Here is a 21,087-nt window from a genome sequence, read left to right as displayed (position 1 = left end):
TCATTTGAGGAAGGACGTAGATTTACTTGAGCGTGTACAGAGAAGGGCAACAAGATTGGTGAGGGGAATGAAGGGATCCTCTTACCAAGAGAGGCTTAAGTTCTGCAAATTGCAGTGGCAGGAGACTAGGCACCTGCACGGTGATCTGATTGAGGTATATAAGGCCTTGAATGGGTTGAGCATGCTGAATTCTGATGGGATCCTTCCACTTGTTCAGATTACGAATCTAAGGGGGCATAAATTCAAATTAAGAAAAGACAGATGTAGAATAGATGTGCGGAAATTTGCCTTTAGCCAGCGGGTGGTTAATTGCTGGAACAAACTTTCATCTGTCGTTGTGGAAGTTGATAGGTTGAATGAATTTAAGGAGGAACTGGACAGGCATTTGGAGGGAATGGTGTGATTTTTTTTTTTTTTTTTTGGCTGATGCTGCATAAGCTCATACATTTGCTTTCTTGCATCACATGCCACTACTACTACTACTACTATTAAGAGTACAATTCAGGGACATTTAGATAGAAATAGCATTCTGAAAAACACATGACATGGTTTAGGGAAAATGAAATTTTAGACATGGTTTAGGGGAAATTAAGTTTTAGCTATTATTATTGTGTTTATTTAGCTAACCAAAATAGCTAAATATGATGATTTAAGTAAATGGATTTCTGTAAAGCATTTATTTGATTCAGTCCCACATGAGAAGTTATTGTACAAGCTGGAACATGTTGAAATCACAGCAAAAATCCTTAGATGGATCACTGGATAGTGGCAGGCCAGGATTGTAAATAATGGATATTCTTCAGCTTGATGTAGCATCAAAAGTAGAGTCCCCCAAAGATCGGTTTTTGAACCACTGTCATTTCTGATTTTCATAAATGACAGCAATGAAGGATAGAGGACATAATGTCAAAATTTGCAGATGGTGTAAACATTGGTATAAAAATTAATGATCAGTGCTAAGCAGTGCCCCTTCGGGATGACTTGAACAGTCTTCGAGGAAGGTCAGAAAAGTGACAGCTGTATTTTAATGCAGCAAAATGCAATATCTTATCCTTTGGGAATGGCAACCACAAAATAACTTATACACTATTTGAATTAAAAACAGTAGTGAGTAGAGTGAAGAGAGTAATGAACAGAGAAAGAAAGAGATCTGAGAGTTACGATATAGACAGTGTGAAGTTTAGCCAGGAAAGCACATGGTGTCCTGTTGATGATTTATTGAGCAATAGCCTGTAGAGATAGGGAGATATTCCCCATCTCTGTAGAGATGGGGAATATCTCCCTATTACTATCAATAAGATTACTTAAAAGGGTAAATAGAGTCAAACATCTGAAAATTTCAAAAAAGAACATAAACTAAACTTGAGTTTCACCTGGTATATTCTAGAGGTCAGCAAATTGAGAAACAAAAATGTAATCCATCAAAGGTTTAAATAAAAAATTTTCCAACATCAATAACAGAGAAAATCTGATATTCAACAGAAGTTGGATATGGACAAGGTTTAGCTTTCTTCAGAATAGACATAATCCTATAAGTATGCCAGGAAATCAGAACAAAATGGTTAAATAAAACAGTAGGATTATGTAATGTAAAAGAAGGGTTAAAATAATACAAGCAGTAGCATCAAAGCTAGCAGAAATCATATAAAGAGATCCTTAACAGCTGTCTTTTTTTTTATGAAAGCTGTTAAAGATGTCCCTATGATCTTTGTGATGATTTAAGAACAGAGAAAAGAAGAAAGGAGTAAAATAAAACTATTGGAATGAAATACACCCTCTATACTGGAAAAGTTCTAAAATCTTAAAAAAAAAAAAAAAAAAAAAAAAATGCATTTACCAGGCATCAAAATCAAGACCTGCAAATTCAATAGAGAAATTTGATGAAAAATATTCTCTTTTATAGATGAAGTGGTTTATCAGGAATGGTATCATCAGTTTTCATAATCAATACCTGAACAGAAATCCTCATAGGATCATTCACTCAGCATTAGCAGCAGTTCACCATAAACACTTGGACTATTCTCATTGGTGACTTTTTGATTGGATCTGATGCACTAGCATATAGACTCAGCAGCAACATTTAGAGATTTCTGAAAAACAATCTGCCTACATTGCTTGAATATATACCATTGTTACCAACAGCAAATTCAAAATGGGAAGCATTCAAAGAACTTATCTTGGAAGCTACTAGGCTTTATATACCAACTAAGAAATATTGTTCAAGGTTTAGGCCAAAATGGATGTCAGATGAACTAATGAGGCATATGGCAGAGAAGAAAAATGCATGGGATACTTACAAATTAACACATGACACAGAAGCCTATGATAGATACAAGTTGATATGCAACCAAGTTACAAAGGAGGTTAGGCAGGCAAAGGCAGATTACGAGAAATCCTTGGCAAGGGATGCAAAGAAAAACAGCAAAGAGTTCTTTACTTATGTTAACTCTAGAAGGAAGGGGATGAATCAGATTGGTCCACTTGATATTGATGGGTCAACTGTTGATGATCCTGCTCAGGTAGCTAACAAACTAAATGAATATTTTGCATCGACATTCACACATGAGGAGTTATTCGGCAAGGGGAATGCCAGAGGTGTATTCAACTCTAGCAGTAAGCTACAGAATCTTGAAATAACTGGGAGTAAAGTGGAGGAGAAACTGTTGAAGATAAACACAAGAAAGGCACCCGGGGTGGATGGGATCTATCCAGTTATATTAAAGGAGGCAGCAAAGGAAGTAAGCAAACCCTTAGCCATAATTATGAGAGCTTCCTTGGACTCAGGGGAGGTACCCATAGACTGGAAATGTGGAAATGTGACCCCAATTCACAAAGGAGGATCAAAGGCTGACACAAGTAATTATAGACCTGTGAGCTTAACTTCTGTTCCAGGAAAATTAATGGAGGCACTGGTTAAAGAAGCACTGCAGGATCATTTAGACAAGACTTCAGTTATAGCTCAGACACAGCATGGTTTTGTTAAGGGGAAGTCTTGCCTGACCAACTTGATTGGATATTATGATGCAGTCACAAAAGAACTGGATGCAGGGAATAACTTTGATATTATATACTTGGATCTTAGAAAGGCTTTTGATACTGTTGCACATGGAAGACTGCTACACAAATTGGAGCAGTGTGACATTGGAGGCAAATTGCTGCTATGGATAAAGGGGTGGTTGAGGGGGAGAAGACAGAGAGTGGTAATCAATGGACACTGCTCATCGTGGATTAATGTTATTAGTGGAGTCCTTCAGGGCTCAGTGTTGGGTCCATTATTGTTTTCTGTATTTATAAATGATATTGATGATGGTATATCAAGCTTAATGTCCAAGTTTGCAGATGATACAAAGGTTGGCAGGGTTGTCAAGGACACTACTGACACTATGCTTCTGCAACAGGATCTGGAAAGGTTGAGCAGATGGGCTGAGAGGTGGCAAATGAAGTTTAACATTGACAAATGTAAAGTACTACACATGGGAAACAGCAACCCCAGAGCAACGTATCAACTCTGTGGTACTACACTGACAGTGGTAGAGAATGAAAGGGACTTGGGGGTGGTTGTGCAGGCAGATATGAAGTTCTCTGAGCAGTGCAGACGGGCTGCAAGAGTAGCTCATGGAGTATTGTCAATGATATACAGGAATTTTTCAAGCAGGGATAAGGAGGTGATTATTCCATTGTATAAGGCAATGGTCAGGCCACACCTAGAGTACTGTATACAGGTCTGGAGGCCTCATTTCAAGAAGGATGTAGAGCTGCTGGAACGAGTACAGAGAAGGGCAACAAGATTAGTGAATGGAACAAAGGGGTGCTCTTACGAAGAAAGGCTTAAGTTTTGCAAATTACAGTGTCTGGAGACTAGGCACCAGCGAGGTGATCTGATAGAGGTGTATAAAGCCTTGAATGGTTTAAGCATGCTCAATGCTGATGGGATTCTTCCTCTAGCTCAGAAAAATCACCTGAGAGGGCATAAATTCAAATTGAGGAAAGACAGATGTAGGATAGACGTGAGGAAATTTGCCTTTAGCCAGCGGATGGTTGGTTGGTGGAACAGACTTCCATCCCTTGTGGTGGAGGTTGATAGCCTAAATAAGTTTAAGGCTCAGCTGGACAGGTATTTGGAACGAACAGAGGGGTGAAGTGGAAGTGGGGTTTTTTTTTTTTTTTTTGGCTGATGCTGCATAAGCTTGCTTTCTTGCATCAAATGCCTCTACTAATGCTAATGCTAATTGTAGGTGAAAGTGTGAATGTCATTTCTGCATGATTGGGCTCCCTGCATTTTCAGCATTACTGCCTGGAAATTGCTCAATTCCTGTTAACCTGGCCATCAGTTATGTCATAGCAAGCTAACTGCATAGCCTCCATGCTCACCAAATTTGAATCCCTTGGAATTTTATTCTCTTCCAGTCATCAATGAAAAACATCTTTGCAAGTGCATTGACATCTACATCTCTGCTGAATGAAGCAATTTTGAACACATACTGTGATAGAAGCAACTATGCATGTTTAATACCTTTACAACAGTGTGATTTTCTGGATAACTACCAAGAGTAGCAACATGGTTTTAAATCAACAAGGAAGCATTTGCAGACCTATGTTTATATGAACTGCCTTCATCTTTTTAATGAGTAGAACTTTGGCCAGTCTTATTAAAATCACCATATATACAGGATGTTTCAATTAAAAGGTAATGGGCTGTCTTGCTTATTTAGGTATGAGCAGTTGTCTGTACCCTTTTTGTCGTATTTGGGCTCAAAATTTTGAATTTGTTGTTAAATTGGACTAAGTATTACAGGTTAGATTTTACAATTTCTGAATTAAAATTTTGTCTGATCAGCTAATTTTTTTTTTCTCAGTAAATATATATTGTTCCCCGCCCTTAGTTTGGTCTAAAAACATCTGAAAAGAGCATAAGCCAGTTTATTTGAAGGGGAAAAAAAATACCACAGCGGTCATAGCATGCAGCGACACAGTGCAAACTGCCAAATATGCATGTACTGAAGAGTAAATGTCACATACAATCATTGTTTGTTTTGTTTTTTCTTCAAATAAAATTAGTTAACATTCATTTAAGAAGTATGTTAATGATATTTATACACTGAACTGAAAATGGGGAAGATGGTATTACATTTAAATAATTGTGTTGCAATTATTTAAATGTAATACCACACATTTAAATATTTCAGCGCAAATATGACAATAAAGGTCCAGATAACAAATAGCTTAAACCTAAAAATAACCAAGATGAACCCGAGTGTCTTTGAATTGAAATGCTATGTATATACACATACAAAATTTTGTGCTGGTAATAGGGAATTAAATGACTTAACATAAGTACTGGGGAGGAATGAAAACAAGCATGTCATTTAATTATCCTGACACTAATCATACTGAAAAATTTGCAATATGATCGTAATTAGAATTCAACTATTTAGGATTTTGTTATAGAATTAAGACACCAAAGTTTTGTGCTTTATGGATGCCACAGACAGATTAATTTATTTCATAAAGTTCTTTTAATAAACAGATTTTTTTGGTGTTCTCAGTTTCATTAAAAACTGTTTGTCCCCCCCCCCCCATATTTTATATTTCTTTTGCATGAGTGTATATGTGTGCCCATGTCTGTACATTTACTTGATTTTTATTTTTAAAGGGAAGTACAATACGTAAAAGGAAGTTGTATGAAGAATTCCTCAGCAAGGTCTCCATTTTGGGTTAGTAATTTTTTGTGCTTTTTTTTTTTTAAACTGCTTTTATTATTACATTAATTTTAGTATGGTACCAGTCAAAAATATATTCACACTCCAATTCACTTATATAAAATAAATCATTTTTTTTTTTTTTTATGAAACCCCAAACACGAAAGGTATCGAAACCTATAGTACTTAGTACCGTGCATGGGTTGAAGGATAAGTATGGGGGGAGGGGGATGCCGGAAACTTTGCTCTGGAGACTAAACATGAGTTTCACCACTTCAAGCCTCCAATAAGCAAAGTGGTGGAGTTGGGATTTTCCAAATTTTTATAACCCGTTGGTTTTGATTTTAATAAGTGGTAGCAAAGCAAATATGTTAGCGAAGGTAATATACTACTGATATCTTTGGCAATCCTGCCTTCAATCCAGTGCTTCTGATTTGACATCTCTGTTAGATAAACTTTATACTGCATAAGGATATCATGACTTTATTGTAATTACAGCTTGGCTTATTTGTCTGTAAAATCACATAAAATACAGCTATTGCAGCCACTTTCTCAACTGTCTTACAAACTTTTTTGCTGATTCTGCATATTTCCTTTGCTACTTTCTTGAACTACATAACTTCCTTTCAGTGACAGATCTCTCTTATTCTTCTTCTATATTTTGATCCACATTTTGTCTCTGTTGCTGTTTGGGGATCCCTTGTCATGTTTCCTTGTCTCATTGCACTTTTATTTTGTATCTCATTCATTATCTTACACCTATTTAACTTCAGCCTAAGATTTTTGTGCTGAATGTACATGACATGACTGAACCAATAGATAGTAGTTTCTTCTAGACATGCAACTCTTAAGTACTGTATGTTCACTTTATATGCCTATCATGTACACGTGCTCTGAGAAAAATAAATCCTTTTATCATTTCACAATAATGACAAAATAACGATAATATCAACCTGAACTCTGCTGTTTTAATAATAAAATTAAAGTCAGGCAATATTTTTTGACTTAATGTAACAGCCATTTAGTGTTGATATCTTTAGCACATTAATCCAAGAAGATATAATTATTGACCCTAACGACAACTACTAATTTTTCTCCTCTCCATGTTTATCATCATAATGTTAGGATCTCTGTGGCTGAGTGGATTTGTCAATTGCTGCCCATTTTGAAAGGGCCAGTTCAAATTCTGCCAATAATTGGAAGAACTTTTTGAGACCTTTCACACTGGATTTGATGTAACCAATCTCAGCCTAAATATCATCTAGGGAAAATATTGTTTCTTTTTATCATTATTATCACAGATAGGCAAACTTCCAAATGCCCATAATTTATATGATGTATTGACTTTATGAACTGGGTTCCTTTGTATCCTGTATTAAAATACTAAAACAAAATAAATAATTTCCTTCTGCAATAAATGACTAAATATTTCAACACTTCTATTGAAGTTCTGTGCTAAACTTAAATAATGAGAGTGAGTTAGCCACAAATGAGTTAACGATGCTGCTATATGTGACATGTAACGGCATGGTTAACTCATTGTTAATGTCTAATATCTACTAATCAGATAATATTGAACAAAATATCCTGAGTTCTTAATGTGTTAATAAATTTTTGTTGGGATAATCTCATTGTTTCATCTTATGACAAATTAGATCTTCCATTCCATCTATAACTACTTTTTTTTTCCCTCATTAGTTACTAGATATATACTTTACATAAATCTAAAAAAATAATTAATAAATATATTTCCTAATTCTCCATTCAAATTTTGGCAAGTATGCCGTTTTAATAATAATTGTGTTACAAGAAAGTTTATGTTGTTGATAATTTTTTATTTTTTTCTCATGTCTGCAGAAAGCCTTGATCAGTGGGAGCGACTTACAGTTGCTGATGCCTTAGAGCCAGTGCAGTTCAATGATAGAGATATAATTGTTGAACAGGGTGAGCAAGGTGATGACTTCTTCATTATTGAAGAGGTAAAAATCTTTATTTCAGTAGTCTATATTGGGCCTACCAGTAGGAATACAATCTTGCAATGTGCATATGTTACTTTGTATGAATATCACTTTACATACTTATGAATTTTAATTTCCTTACATTAAAAATTGCTTATTAATATAAGAAAATTATTAACATTAGCATTAGTAGAGGCATATGATGCAAGAAAGCAAGCTTATACAGCATTAAAAAAAAAAAAAATCCCATTTCACCTATCCATTCGCTCCAAAAGTTTGTCCAGTTCTCCTTGAATTTATTTAAGCTATCAACTTCCACAATGACAGATAGAAGTTTGTTCCAGCAATCAATCACCAGCTGTTGGTAAAGACAAAATTCCGTACATCTACTCTACAACTGTCTTTCCTCAATTTGAATTTATGTCCCCCTCAGGTGTGTAATCTGAGCAAGAAGTAGAATAATCCCATCAGCATTAAGCTTGCTCAAACAATTCAAGGCCTTAAACACCTCAATCAGATCACCTCGCAGGTGCCTAGTCTACAGATGCTCCCATTTTCAGAACTTAAGCCGTTCTTGGCTTAGTTTATTTGTCCTGTAACAACACGGAATCTCCTTATGCGGTATAAAGATTATGTAACAGAGATGTCAAATCAGATGCAATGGATTGTTGGCAAGATTGCTAAAGATAACAGTAGTATATACCTTCACTAACGTATATTTGCTTATTAAAATTAATAAAATTAAGATATTATTCAAATACAGTAGACTCTCAATTTTACGGGATAGATGGTAAAATAAAAATCTCAGATAATCGATTTCCCGGTTAATCCAAAAATACGGTAAGTTCCCGACATACGTTCCAGGACTTCTTACATAAGTCGAGTTTTACATAACTAGGGAATGACTAATAAAATATTGCTCCTATATCCGTGATATGCCAAAATTACAAAAACCACATAATATCCTCAGAAGAATGAAGAAAAATAGTTATATATATTTTTCAATTAGTTAGTTATATATTTTTTATATATTAGTTATATATATATATATATATATATATATATATATATAGAAAAATAGTTATATTTTTAATTAATTCAATTAAAAGCTTTATCTGGGGACAGCGGTGAAGTTGCTGGAATGGCATATAAGAAAAGAAAACATTAAAGGAAGAAATTACAGTAAAAACTGATTTGTATTTCGTAGCCTTGGTTATCATAGTTGACTTCATTGGTGCCGATCCCTTCACCGCTTCTCGTATTCTCTGTTTTTCCTTTATTATTGTGTTCACTGTTGACAGTGACAAATCTAAATTCTGCGCAATACTTGTTCATGTTTGATCATTTTAAAACATCCTTATTTCAAGCCCGTGACTACTAAATACGATAAATATTTGTATTGACGATTTATTGTAACTACTGACTTGGTTGTTGTGCTGGAGTATAAACAGAAAATTTATTTATTTATTTATTTATACTTCCGCTTGCTCAGACTAAGAACCTGAGGGGGGGGCATAGATTCAATTTGAGGAAAAACAGTTGTAGAATAGATGTGCATAAGTTTACAGCAATCAACTAGCCAGCTGGTAGTTGACTGCTGGAATAGACTTCCATCTGTTGTTGTGGAAATTGATAGCTTAAATAAATTTAAGGCTGAACTAGACAAACATTTGGATTAACCAGATGGGTGAAATGGGAAGGGGTTTTTTTGGCTGATGCTATATAAGCTTGCTTTCTTGCATCATATGCCTCAACTAATGCTAATATCTGTCAGGCCTGATACATCTAGTCTGCATAGCTTCTGGATTAATAACAAACTTTCTGTCAAGGTTCATAGCCTGATAATTAATGACATTATTAACAACAGTATGAAGCAAATAAAAAATGTCTGTAATATTTAGTCCTTAGACAAGCAGGCACAACACATTTTTGAATATTCCAGTCCTTTCCAAGCTTTTTTGATGCTGATGCAATATGTATATGCCAAAAAATAATTCAGCACCCACCACCTTTTTTTTTCCCCTTATCTTTAAGTTGATAATAAATACAATACTCAACTTCCTTTGTGTTGGACCAGAAACATGTTAAAAGAGTGAGAGGGAGGATGTGCAGTACTAAGCAAAACATAACAAGGCAATCTGAAATAGATCATGTCCAAAAATCGCCAACCAAGAAGTATGAAAAAATCAATTTTTAAAAAACTATTTTTACTTTTTGATTCAAAACTATAATTTAAAAAACAAATTTATGGGTTGTAGAAACTGAATAAAACACAAAATTATATACATATATACACTAGTTATAAAGCATTAATCCCAGTGTATTGTATGTTCTTCACTTTCAAGTTTGATGTTGATGTATGTGTACTTGCTTTCATTATTAAGCCCAGAACCAGAATTTCTTAATGACAGATTTATAAATCAGTATGTTGTTATATAAGTAAATAAGAAGGAAGGTAGTCAATGAAAATTTTGCATTAGCTGCTAGAATTTGCAACTTGAATTAAAATTTATATACCATACATCATGCATGATGAACATACATGAAGTTTAACATACTTTCAGTCATCAGTAATAGATAATTAATTAAGTAGCCAAATTTAAAGTTTCTGACTTTCAGAAGTCAAAGCCTTTAAATTTTTAAAACTCATGTATAAATCTATTAGGTTGAAGTAAAACAACACTTTCTGGAATGAAAGATGATTAAATGTATTTTCTCGAGTAGCGGAGAATGATGCAAAGAAGCAAGCTTATGCAACGTCAGCAAAAAAAAACCCAAACTGATAACTAATTTGTCTAATTCTTCCTTAAATTTATTTAAACCCATTTCCACAACACCAAATGAAAGGTTGTTCCCACAATCAGTCGCACTCTCTGGCTGAAAGCAAATTTTCTAAGCATCTATCCTACATCCATCCTTTTTTCAATTCATGTCCTCTCATCATTATTCTAAGCTTGACTTCTCTGCAAATGGCATTCTTATAAATTATAAGAATTTGCTTGCAAGGCAGTAGTTACATAATTGATATTGGTGCATATCAATTATGTAACTACTACTTATCATTAGGGGCCCCGGGTGCCAAGCGTTTCCGTGGCCAAGCGATTCTCGTGCGATTAAAGAGCGTTTTTTGGTAAGCGACTAGTTCTCTTTTGTTTTCTCCCTTACTTGTTAAACCTTTTCGTTAAGTAGCTTCATTTTCTTAAAAACACTTAAGAAGTGAGCCCAGAAGAAGGAAAGTACCTTTTTCTTTAATTTAGTACTTCTACTAACTAAACTAACCTCTACGCTTGGCCACAAGCGGCACTGCTCCTGCCTCCCCGTGGCGGGGCCGGTAACCTGGGTGGTAAAGGTAAACCCCCAGGGCCAAAAGGAGCTAATATGGATACAAATAGTTATCCACCTTTAGAGCCATTGAGCTCAAGACAAGAGACTTCTCAAATTGACCATGACTGTGTTCACCCAAAAAGGCTTCGAAGGGAAGCAAAATGTCAAAATGATATACCGAATTTCTTGGTGGTACATTCGTTATCTGCCCAATCTGTAGGCAAGTTATCACCATTCTTGATACAAAAGTGTTTAGAGTCTATTGCAGGGTCACCAAAAATGGTGAAGCGACTACAATCCGGAGACCTCCTGATCGAAACAGCCACCTCAAAACATTCTGAGCGGCTGTTAAATACAACATCTTTTGGGGGGCTAACAGTATCAGTTACTCCCCACAGAACCTTAAATTCATCAAGAGGTGTGATCAGTGAGTGGGACCTAACTTCAGTCTCCGAAGAAGAACTACTCCAAGAACTTAGTAGTCAAAAGGTAACAAGTGTAAAAAGAATCATGACTAAAAAAGATGGGAATCTAACTCCAACTAGAACCATCATTTTAACATTCAGTACTCCAGACTTACCATCCTCAATCAAAGCTGGCTATTTGAATTGCCGTATTAGACCATATATTCCAAATCCCGTTCGTTGCTTCAAATGCCAGAAATATGGTCATTCACAGCAGGCATGTAGAGGTGACTCCATCTGTCCCATATGCGGATCTAAAGACCATACTCAAGCCGATTGCTCAGCGGCAACCCCTGCGTGTCCAAACTGCAAGGGAAGTCACCCTGCCTTTTCCAAATCTTGCGAGTTATGGATTACAGGGAAAAAAATTCAAAAATATAAAGTAGAAAATAAAGTTACGTTTCCTGAGGCACGTAGGCAAGTTATGTTGAGCATGCCTAGCAGTCGATCCTACGCTGTTCGCACTAGAAACTATGTATCTACTGGAGCACAAACAGATGTATCAATTCCGCCTAATACCTCAATGGCTAATTGGCTGAAATGTACTCTTTCAAATTCAAAAAATGAAAATCCTCAAAATAAAACTAGTGAAGCTACAAATACCCCAATCAGTATCCCTAGTGATACTCCATCGGTCCCATATGACACAGAGCGAACGAAATCTGACACAGGTTCAAAACAAATGGAAACTCCTACCAACAGTATGGAAGTAGATGAGCGTTTAGATAATGGGGAACCCATTTTGGAACTCCATGCAAATGACACCATGGATTCTGTACGCCCCTATTTTCCGAAAAAAGATAAAATAAAACAAGACAGACCGAAATGCTCCACTTCTAAAAAACAGTCAGACCAATCGACCACAACTAAACTCAAATAATGTCTAAAATTATACAGTGGAACTGCAGAGGACTAAGAAGCAATTCTGACGGCATAAAAGATTTACTGATTAAATATAATCCGATAGGAGTATGTCTACAAGAAACTTTCTTATCATCTCAAGCTGCACCAAAATTTACAAACTATACAATATATAGAAAAGACAGGATTTCGGAGTCTCCTGCTCGAGGAGGAGTAGCTGTGCTTATAAAATCAAACATACCGTCCAGGCAAATTCAATTACAAACTAGTCTAGAAGCTGTGGCAGCACGTATTTCAATTGGTATATCAATTACCCTAACTTCTATATATATATCCCCTTCTCAACCATTGTCAAATACAGAACTTGATAATTTGGTTATGCAACTACCATCTCCAATCTGCCTTTTTGGTGACTTCAATGGCCACCATCCATTATGGGAGTCGCCTGCGATTGACACAAGAGGCAAATTAATAGAAACGTTCATGAATAATAACAACCTAACTATACTAAATTCTGGATCTCCCACTTATATTCATGAACATCTACAGGCATCTCGGCATCTACAGGATCTACTTCAGCAATAGACTTGTCAATCTGCTCACCAGCAATTCTCCCAAGTATGACATGGTCAGTGCTAAACTATCCTCTAAACAGTGATCACTTCCCAATCCTTTGTTCATTACAAACAAGGGTAACTGCAAATCTCGAGCACCGATCCACCTGGAAGTTCAAGAAGGCAAACTGGGAGAGTTACTGTACCCAGGTCCAGTTAGACAGGAGTTATGTTCAGCAACATCCAATTGAAGACGTAACTAACTACGTTACCAATCAGATACTGAATGCAGCAAAAAATTCAATTCCGAAGTCACGACCTCACAAGTGCTCCCACCATAACAACTGGTGGGACACAGATTGTTCGAATGCCAAGCGTGAGAAAAACCGTGCTTGGAACAAATTCCGTAAGTTTCCTACAACCAGTAATCTAATAGAATACAAAAGACTTAAAGCCAAAGCAAGACAGATTAGGAGAAAAGCCAAGCGTGACTCCTGGATCTCATTTGCCTCAACTATCACCAAAGACACTGACCCACGATTCATTTGGAGAAGAATTAAAGCGCTAAATGGAAAATTCACTCGACCACCCTCTCCAATATTCTGTTGGAATGGAAAAGATCTCTCGGCACCTAAGGAAATCGCCAATGCGCTAGCAGAATCATTTTCTTCAATATCTGCTTCTGCTTCCTACTCCATCTCCTTTCAGCGCATCAAGGCAGATGCAGAATGCCGCAAAATTAACTTTTCCACACGGCTCTCACTTCCATACAATCAACCATTTAATATAACAGAACTCAAAGAATCCTTAAATAAATCTTCAAATAGTGCTGCCGGCCCAGACGACGTACATTACATCATGCTAAAACAATTACTTGAAGAGGACTTACGTACCCTATTGATCTTCTATAATCGAATCTTCTCAGAAAATGATTATCCACTTTCGTGGTGTCATTCTCATATACTTGCCATACCAAAACCAGGCAAAGACCCTTCTTTGGTTGACAATTACAGGCCAATATCTCTCACAAGCTGCATGGGGAAAATTTTTGAAAGAATGATACATACGAGGCTTACCTGGATCTTAGAAGCAGAGAACCTTTTAACAGATCATCAGAGCGGCTTTCGTAAGAACAGATCCACTCTTGATGTCCTTATCAAAGCTGAATCGAATATTCGGAATGCCTTTGTCATGAAGCAACATCTAGTCGTGGTCAATTTGGATATTGAAAAGGCATTTGATACTACCTGGCGACATGGTATTATTATGGACCTTTATCACCTAGGACTAAGGGGTCATCTCCCTCAGATAATTCAGAATTTCCTGCGCCACCGCTCTTTTCAGGTCCGTTATCAGAACGTACTATCTACACCCCATATTCAGGAAGAAGGAGTACCACAGGGATCTATACTCAGCGCAACATTATTTGCAATTCGAGTCAACAGCATAACTAGAGACATCCCCAAAAGTGTGGAGGCTTATATGTACGCAGATGACCTCGCCATCTCCTGCCAATCTCAAAGCATGAACACCATTGAGCGTCAACTCCAACTTGCCATTAACAGAATTGAATCCTGGATGTCACGCAACGGATATCGACTAGCTGAACAAAAGTCTACCACCACTCACTTTTGTAAGAAACGTGCTGTCCACCACCATCCTGAATTACGGCTAAACAATTGTCCAATACCAGTAGTAAACAGCATCAGATTTCTCGGTCTAATATTAGATAGTAAACTTAACTTCCAAGCACATATCACATATCTACGAACTACTTGTCTAAAACAGTTGAACATGCTTCGATCAGTCTCATCCATGTCGTGGGGAGCTGATCGGTACTCCTTACTTCACCTCTACAAATCTCTGATCCGTTCACGCTTAGATTATGGTTCTCCCGTATATGACTCAGCTAGGAAAAGCACATTAGATCGGCTAAATATCATCCAGCACAGTGCCCTGAGGACTGCTCTGGGCGCATTCAGGACTTCTCCCATGCAAAGTCTTTATGTTGAAGCCCACGAGCCGCCATTACATCTTCGTAGGAAAACATTATTGCTTTTCTATGCTTCTAAGATCCAAAGTCTTCCATTGCACCCAGTTGGGAGTATCTTTATCACACTCGGTGGGATTCTTTTTATGAGAATAAGCCACATGAAAATCGTCCTGCTTCACTCAGGATCAAAGATCTTATTCAGAGTTGGAATATTGATTTAGCTGATATTTTTCAGAACACAACTGCACCTGTTCCACCCTGGACGTATGTTTATGCCTCACATGATACACATTTTCTCCAGTGGGGGAAGAATGTCATACCTCCCAAAAACATTAGACAGTTGCACTCAGCTCATGCTACCCTTAACTCCGATGCCTGTAAAATATATACCGATGGGTCGAAAACTGATAGTAACGTAGGTGCTGCAGCTGTTTTTCCTACATGTACAATTTCAGCCACACTACCTTTATCATGCAGTGTCTTCACTACTGAACTTTATGCCATCAAGTTAGCACTTAATAAGATTATTGAACTTTGCATCTCACCCGCAATAATTTACACTGATTCCCTCAGTGCTATCAATGCCATAAGGAAGAATTTCTCCTCTTCTCATCCTACATTGAAAGAAATTCATTCCCAACTATTTTCCTGTAGTATGTCCAATCAGTTAATCTGCTTTTGCTGGATCCCTGGCCATTCTGGCATTCCGGGAAATGAAAGTGCAGACTTTGCCACTAAACATCCTCAACCCACTCTCTCACAACATCCTCAGGTCCCATACACTGATTACAAGCCTGTAATTCGTAAAGCATGTTACGACAACTGGTCACAGACATGGAAAAGGAATACTAACAACAAACTTTACCAAATAAAACAAGAACCAAAGCTGTGGCTCTCTTGCTTCAGACCAAACAGACGTGAGGAAGTGGTGTTGGCAAGGCTAAGAATTGGACATACACATCATACCCATCTCCACTTGCTATCGGGAGAAAGCCCGCCTCAGTGCTCATCCTGTAACAGTCGGCTTACGGTCCGCCATTTTCTGCTTGATTGTCCCTTGCATTCAACCATCTGGTCAAACACTTTTCAATTAGTTTCCAGGCTTAACGTATCACCTGATTTATCGCATATCCTAGGAAACAATGCAAATATTGAAGAACTTTTAATATACTTAAAATGTATTGGCCTATACAAAAGTATATAATTTAACAACAATAACAATAGGGTCATGCAATTAAACGATAAATAGACACAATTTGGCCTCAGTTGCCCTTGTGTCTTTAAACCCAATAACAACAACAACAACAACTTATCATTAGGTAAAAAACATTATGGGAATCCTATTGTCTTGAAACTTTATACTACATGTTTGACAGACAACTTGTGTAATCAAAACCCACTACGACCTGTATTAGCGGGTCTTGATTACACAAGTTACCGGTCCAGCGTGTTGGCATATATCATTGGGTTGAATAAATATCAGAATGTAAAATTTATTATTTCATAGTTTAAATATGGAATTTCCTTCTAATAGGGTACGGCTGTGGTTTTACAACGTAGAACTGAAGATGAGCCTCAAGTAGAAGTAGGACATTTGGGGCCTTCTGATTATTTTGGTAAGTTTTTATATTAATTAACATTTTTATTAATACCACCAGAATAAAAAATATGCACATATATTCTTTCAGGTGCAAACAAGCTGCCGTCTCTCAGGATTTATAAGAGAAAATCTGTCTTTTTTATTCAATTTTACTCCCCCAACTCATCATTGCAATATAGTTGGTTACAAAGAATTTCTTTTTTTGAAAAATTAGTAATACCTGAATTAAATTGAAATTTTTTAAAAATTCTGTGAATTTCTGCCTATTTTTATTAACATAGTGGCCATCAGGTGTGCTAGACTACATTGAAAATAGAAATATGGGATAATAGCCTTGTTTTTTATAATGTGTGAATGCTTAATATATGTAGAAACTTTGTATCATTTGAATCTTGCTGCCATTGTTATAGAGTGAGTGGTAGGGGAATTCAAATTTTTTAATTGTGGTAAATAGGGGGCTCTAAAGTTCGAATGACTTAGGTTGACGTTAGTTTAATAATTTTGTTATATATTATGATTAACTTATAATTCCTAATCACGTTTTGGGCATATATCTTTTTTGCGTTTAGCTAAGGATATAACTAATTGAACATTGATCATTGCAGTATAGCATTAATGTATATCCCGAACTTGGTAGCATTAAGTATGACATCACTGCATTTAGGACTCTATTAGCTTAGTGTAGTATTGTTAATCAATTAAATTGTATTTAAATGGAAATCATACCCCTGACTAAAGCAGAAAGTAATGGGCAAAAAGTAGCGGGAAGGGGATGATTCGCCAATGCATCAGAGCCTAAAAAAAATATGCAACTTGTGGAATGTTTGCGGAACTTTCGGAAAGAACACATGATCTAGCTAAGCAGGATGTCTTTGTGTCTGCTAGGTGCAAAGAATGTGAAGAAATTAGGCACCAACTCGGTATTCTGATGAATGTCTGTGAGAGTTTCAAGGTAGGGTAGATGCCCCTCAAAGGAATTAAAATGGGGGCCATCAGGCTCTTGGCTTACCAACTCAATACCAGAGCTCTCTTATGCATCGGGCAACACAGCGGCAATCTTCAAGGCAGAATGTGCTGGTCCCACTGTAGCTGGTTATTGTCGGTGACTATTGTCAGGAAGACAGGAAATATATTGTGCAAAAAGGATAGGTGGAATAGGACCAGCGTATGTCTGCCAGGGGAAAAAGTCGATGACGATGAAGAGCAGATATCTTTTAAGGGCACAAAAGGTGATATTGTTGTACACATTGGCACTAATGATATTAAGAGTAGATCTGCAGATTTACTTAAACAAGTACAGGTTAATGTTGAAAAAAATTCCCGAGTTAGGGTTAAATTTGAAAGTGTCCACAATTCTGCCCAGACATTATAGGAGGAGGTATATGAGGAGAGCCTTGTTAATCAATTTGGCACTGGAGAAAAATTGCACAAGGCTCATAGGGTAGAATTTTTCTCAGTGGGGTTTGTTCTTATTAACGGGAGAGACTGCTTCTACAGGGATGGGATACACTTAAATAGAAAGGGTGCAAGAATATTTGCTGATGCTAACGAGGAAGTGTTAGGTGTGTTGGAAAACTACTAGCTTGGGGGGATTCACAGACTAATAAATTAAAACAGTAGCTGCAGGCAGAGGTGAAAGTGATTCTTGCACTGCTTCTATTAGACAGAGTAAAAAAATGTGGAGTTCCTAAAGTCTCGAAACTTTATTAGACAGTTGGACAGACAACTTGAGTAGTCGAGACCTGCTAAATTTCGTAAAATCGGACAAATGCTAATAATTTATTGTAATTTTTCTTTGTAGAGGATCTGCAATCTCATTATGGATTTAAAATAAACTTTGTGGATTTTTTGAAAAGGGTAGTACAGGCTATTTTTTGGAAATTTTAAAGGAATATTAAATTTTAAGAATATTATATATTTTATTTTAAAGCAGATGAATACTCTTACCTCGGGTTTTCTTCAGGGATGGCTACATCTGGGAGAGGTGTAATTCAGAAGGTGTTGAAATTGCAATCATGTGGAAGGAGGACGAAGGAAAAAGCCAGCTTTTGTCCTAAATCCTTGCGTGGGGAGTAATTGTAGGCATAAAGGGAGATGATGTTCTGAAGCCATGATGGGGGCTTTTCATTAATACTATCTTCAAAGGATGGTGAATATGTGTCGAGGGCATCTTTTATAGCCTGGACACGTTCCATTGCTGTATGTCAAAAGTGTGGGCACGTTCCATTGCCATATTTCAAAACTGCAACAAAGATGTTTGCATTTTGGGCAAAGGATGCAAAGACTTCTTTACTTATGTAAACTCTAGAAGGAAAGGTATGAATCAGATTGGTCCACTTGATATTGATGGTTCAACTATTGATGATCCTGCTCAGATAGCTGACAAACTGAATGAGTATTTTGCATCACATTCACACACGAGGAACCAAACCCTTAGCCATAATTATGAGAGCATCCTTGGACTCAGGGAAGGTCCCCATGGATTGGAGATATGCAAATGTATCTCCAATTCACAAAGGGAATTAAAGGGTGGCACATGTAATTACAGACTTATTAGTTTAACTTCTGTTCCAGAGAAAATAATGCAGTCACTGGTTAAAGAAGTATTGCAGAATCATCTACACAAGACTGCAGATATAATACAGCCACAGCATGGGTTTGTTAAGGGGAAGTTTTGTCTAACCAATTTGATGTGATCATCACTTGGTTAGACAAGACTGTGATGTGATCACAAAGGAACTGAATGCAAAAAATAATTTTGATATTATATGCTTGCATATCATGAAAGCTTTTGATACTGTTGCACATAGAAGACTATTGTACAGAGTAGAGTTGCACATTGTACAGAGTGGAGCAGTATGACATTAAGGGATAAAGGCATGATTGAGTGTGAGAAAACAGAGTGGTAATTAATGATCACTGCTCTTCGTGGACTAATGTTATTAGTGGAGTGCGCCAGGGTTAGGTATTCTTGGGCCCATTATTGTTTTATATATTTATCAATGATATTGGTGAAGGTATAGCAGATGTAATGTCCAAGGGTGCAGGCAATATGAAGGTTGGCAGGGTTGTTAGTAACAGTAAACACAGCATGCTACTGCAACAGGATCTAGAAAATTTGAGCAGATGGGCTGACAGGTGCCAACTGAAGTTTAACATTGACAGACGCAAAGTACTGTAGCAGTAACCCCAGAGTAATAGTAGTAGTGGCATGTGATACAAGAAAGCCAGTGTATCAGCATCAGCCAAAAAAAAAAAAAAAAAAAAAAAAATCACACCATTCCCTCCAAATGCCTGTCCAGTTCCTCCTTAAATTTATTTAACCTATCAACTTCCACAACGACAGATGGAAGTTTCTTCCAGCAATTAACCACCCGCTGGCTAAAGGCAAATTTCCGCACATCTATTCTGCATGTACTGGAACTTAAGAACAAGTATGAGCTTCTGCAGACTGCTGAGGACCAAGATATCGACGAGGAATATTACAACTTTTTGAAAGTGATAAAGCCCAAGAAACCTATAGGGAAAAAGAAATCCAAAGAATTAGTCAAGAAACACTTGTCATAATGAACCGAAGACTACAAATGAAAAGCAAGAAAAACACTGACAGGGAGAAAATTGAGTATACTGAGTTATGCAAAGCCATTAGAAAGAGACCCAGAGAGGACATAAGAAGATTTAACACAAGAAAAGTAGAACAAGCATTAAGGGAAAACAAAGGATTTAAATCAGCAGCCATGAGCAGTAATACAGAAAGACAAATGATACTGAAACTGAAGAATAGCGATGGTGTACTTATAAACAGCAGAGAAGGCATAATTCAAATAGCAGAAGACTACTATAGAGAATTATACAAGGAGCAGGGGAATGATGCCAGCAGTGGGGAAGATGGATTGCAAAGTAACAACACATACGACATACTCAATATTCTTCCTGATGATGTAGAACAGGCATTGAAGAAAATGCCTGTTCTACCTCAATGCCTGTGCTACCCCATCAGGAAGAACAGGCATTGAGGTAGAACAGGCATTTTCCTCAATCCCTGTTCTACCTCATCAGGAAGTATTGTGGGGAAGATGGATTGCAAAGTAACAACACATACGACATACTCAATATTCTTCCTGATGAGGTAGAACAGGCATTGAAGAAAATGAAGAATCAGAAAGCCCCGGGGGAAGATAAAGTTACTGTAGAGTTGTTAAAATTGGGAGGAAGAGACATAACACAAAAACTGGCAAGGCTCTTCACAAAGTGCATTAGAAAAGGTGTGACGCCTAAGCAGTGGAATAATGCAATAATAGTTTTGCTGCATAAGAAAGGAGATAAATTGGAAATTATAGACCAATTAGCTTGTTATCCCACATCTACAAGTTGTTCACAAGGGTCATTACTAACAGATTAGAAAGAATACTTGATGAGAATCAACCGAAAGAGCAAGCTGGCTTTAGGACAGGATTCTCAACTATGGATCACCTTCACGTAATATCACAGCTAATGGAGAAAGCAAATGAATATAAAACACCATTATGCCTGGCATTTGTGGATTATGAAAAGGCATTTGACTCCATACAGCATAGGGCAATGTTTCGGGCACTGGAAAGACAAGCCATTGATACCCCATATATTATGATTTT

The 21,087-nt window shown here is 36.9% G+C and overlaps 1 protein-coding gene across 4 annotated transcripts in view; it reads left to right on the top strand.

Annotated features, from left to right (window-relative positions):
* Pka-R1 (protein kinase, cAMP-dependent, regulatory subunit type 1) overlaps positions 1-21,087 on the top strand; it is a 145,399-nt gene that overhangs the window by 111,668 nt on the left and 12,644 nt on the right. For all 4 annotated transcript variants that reach the window (XM_090375903.1, XM_090375899.1, XM_090375901.1 and 1 more), the window contains exons 7-9: positions 5,654-5,714; positions 7,557-7,678; positions 16,388-16,469. In XM_090375903.1, coding sequence (XP_090232029.1) covers positions 5,654-5,714; positions 7,557-7,678; positions 16,388-16,469 — 265 coding nt within the window. The remainder of the gene's footprint in view (positions 1-5,653; positions 5,715-7,556; positions 7,679-16,387; positions 16,470-21,087) is intronic.

This window comes from Mastigoproctus giganteus, chromosome 6 (assembly GCF_048544385.1).
Source record: "Mastigoproctus giganteus isolate SK-2022 chromosome 6, ASM4854438v1, whole genome shotgun sequence".
NCBI classification, from domain to species: domain Eukaryota; kingdom Metazoa; phylum Arthropoda; class Arachnida; order Uropygi; family Thelyphonidae; genus Mastigoproctus; species Mastigoproctus giganteus.
This window is presented reverse-complemented; position numbering and strand designations above follow the sequence as displayed.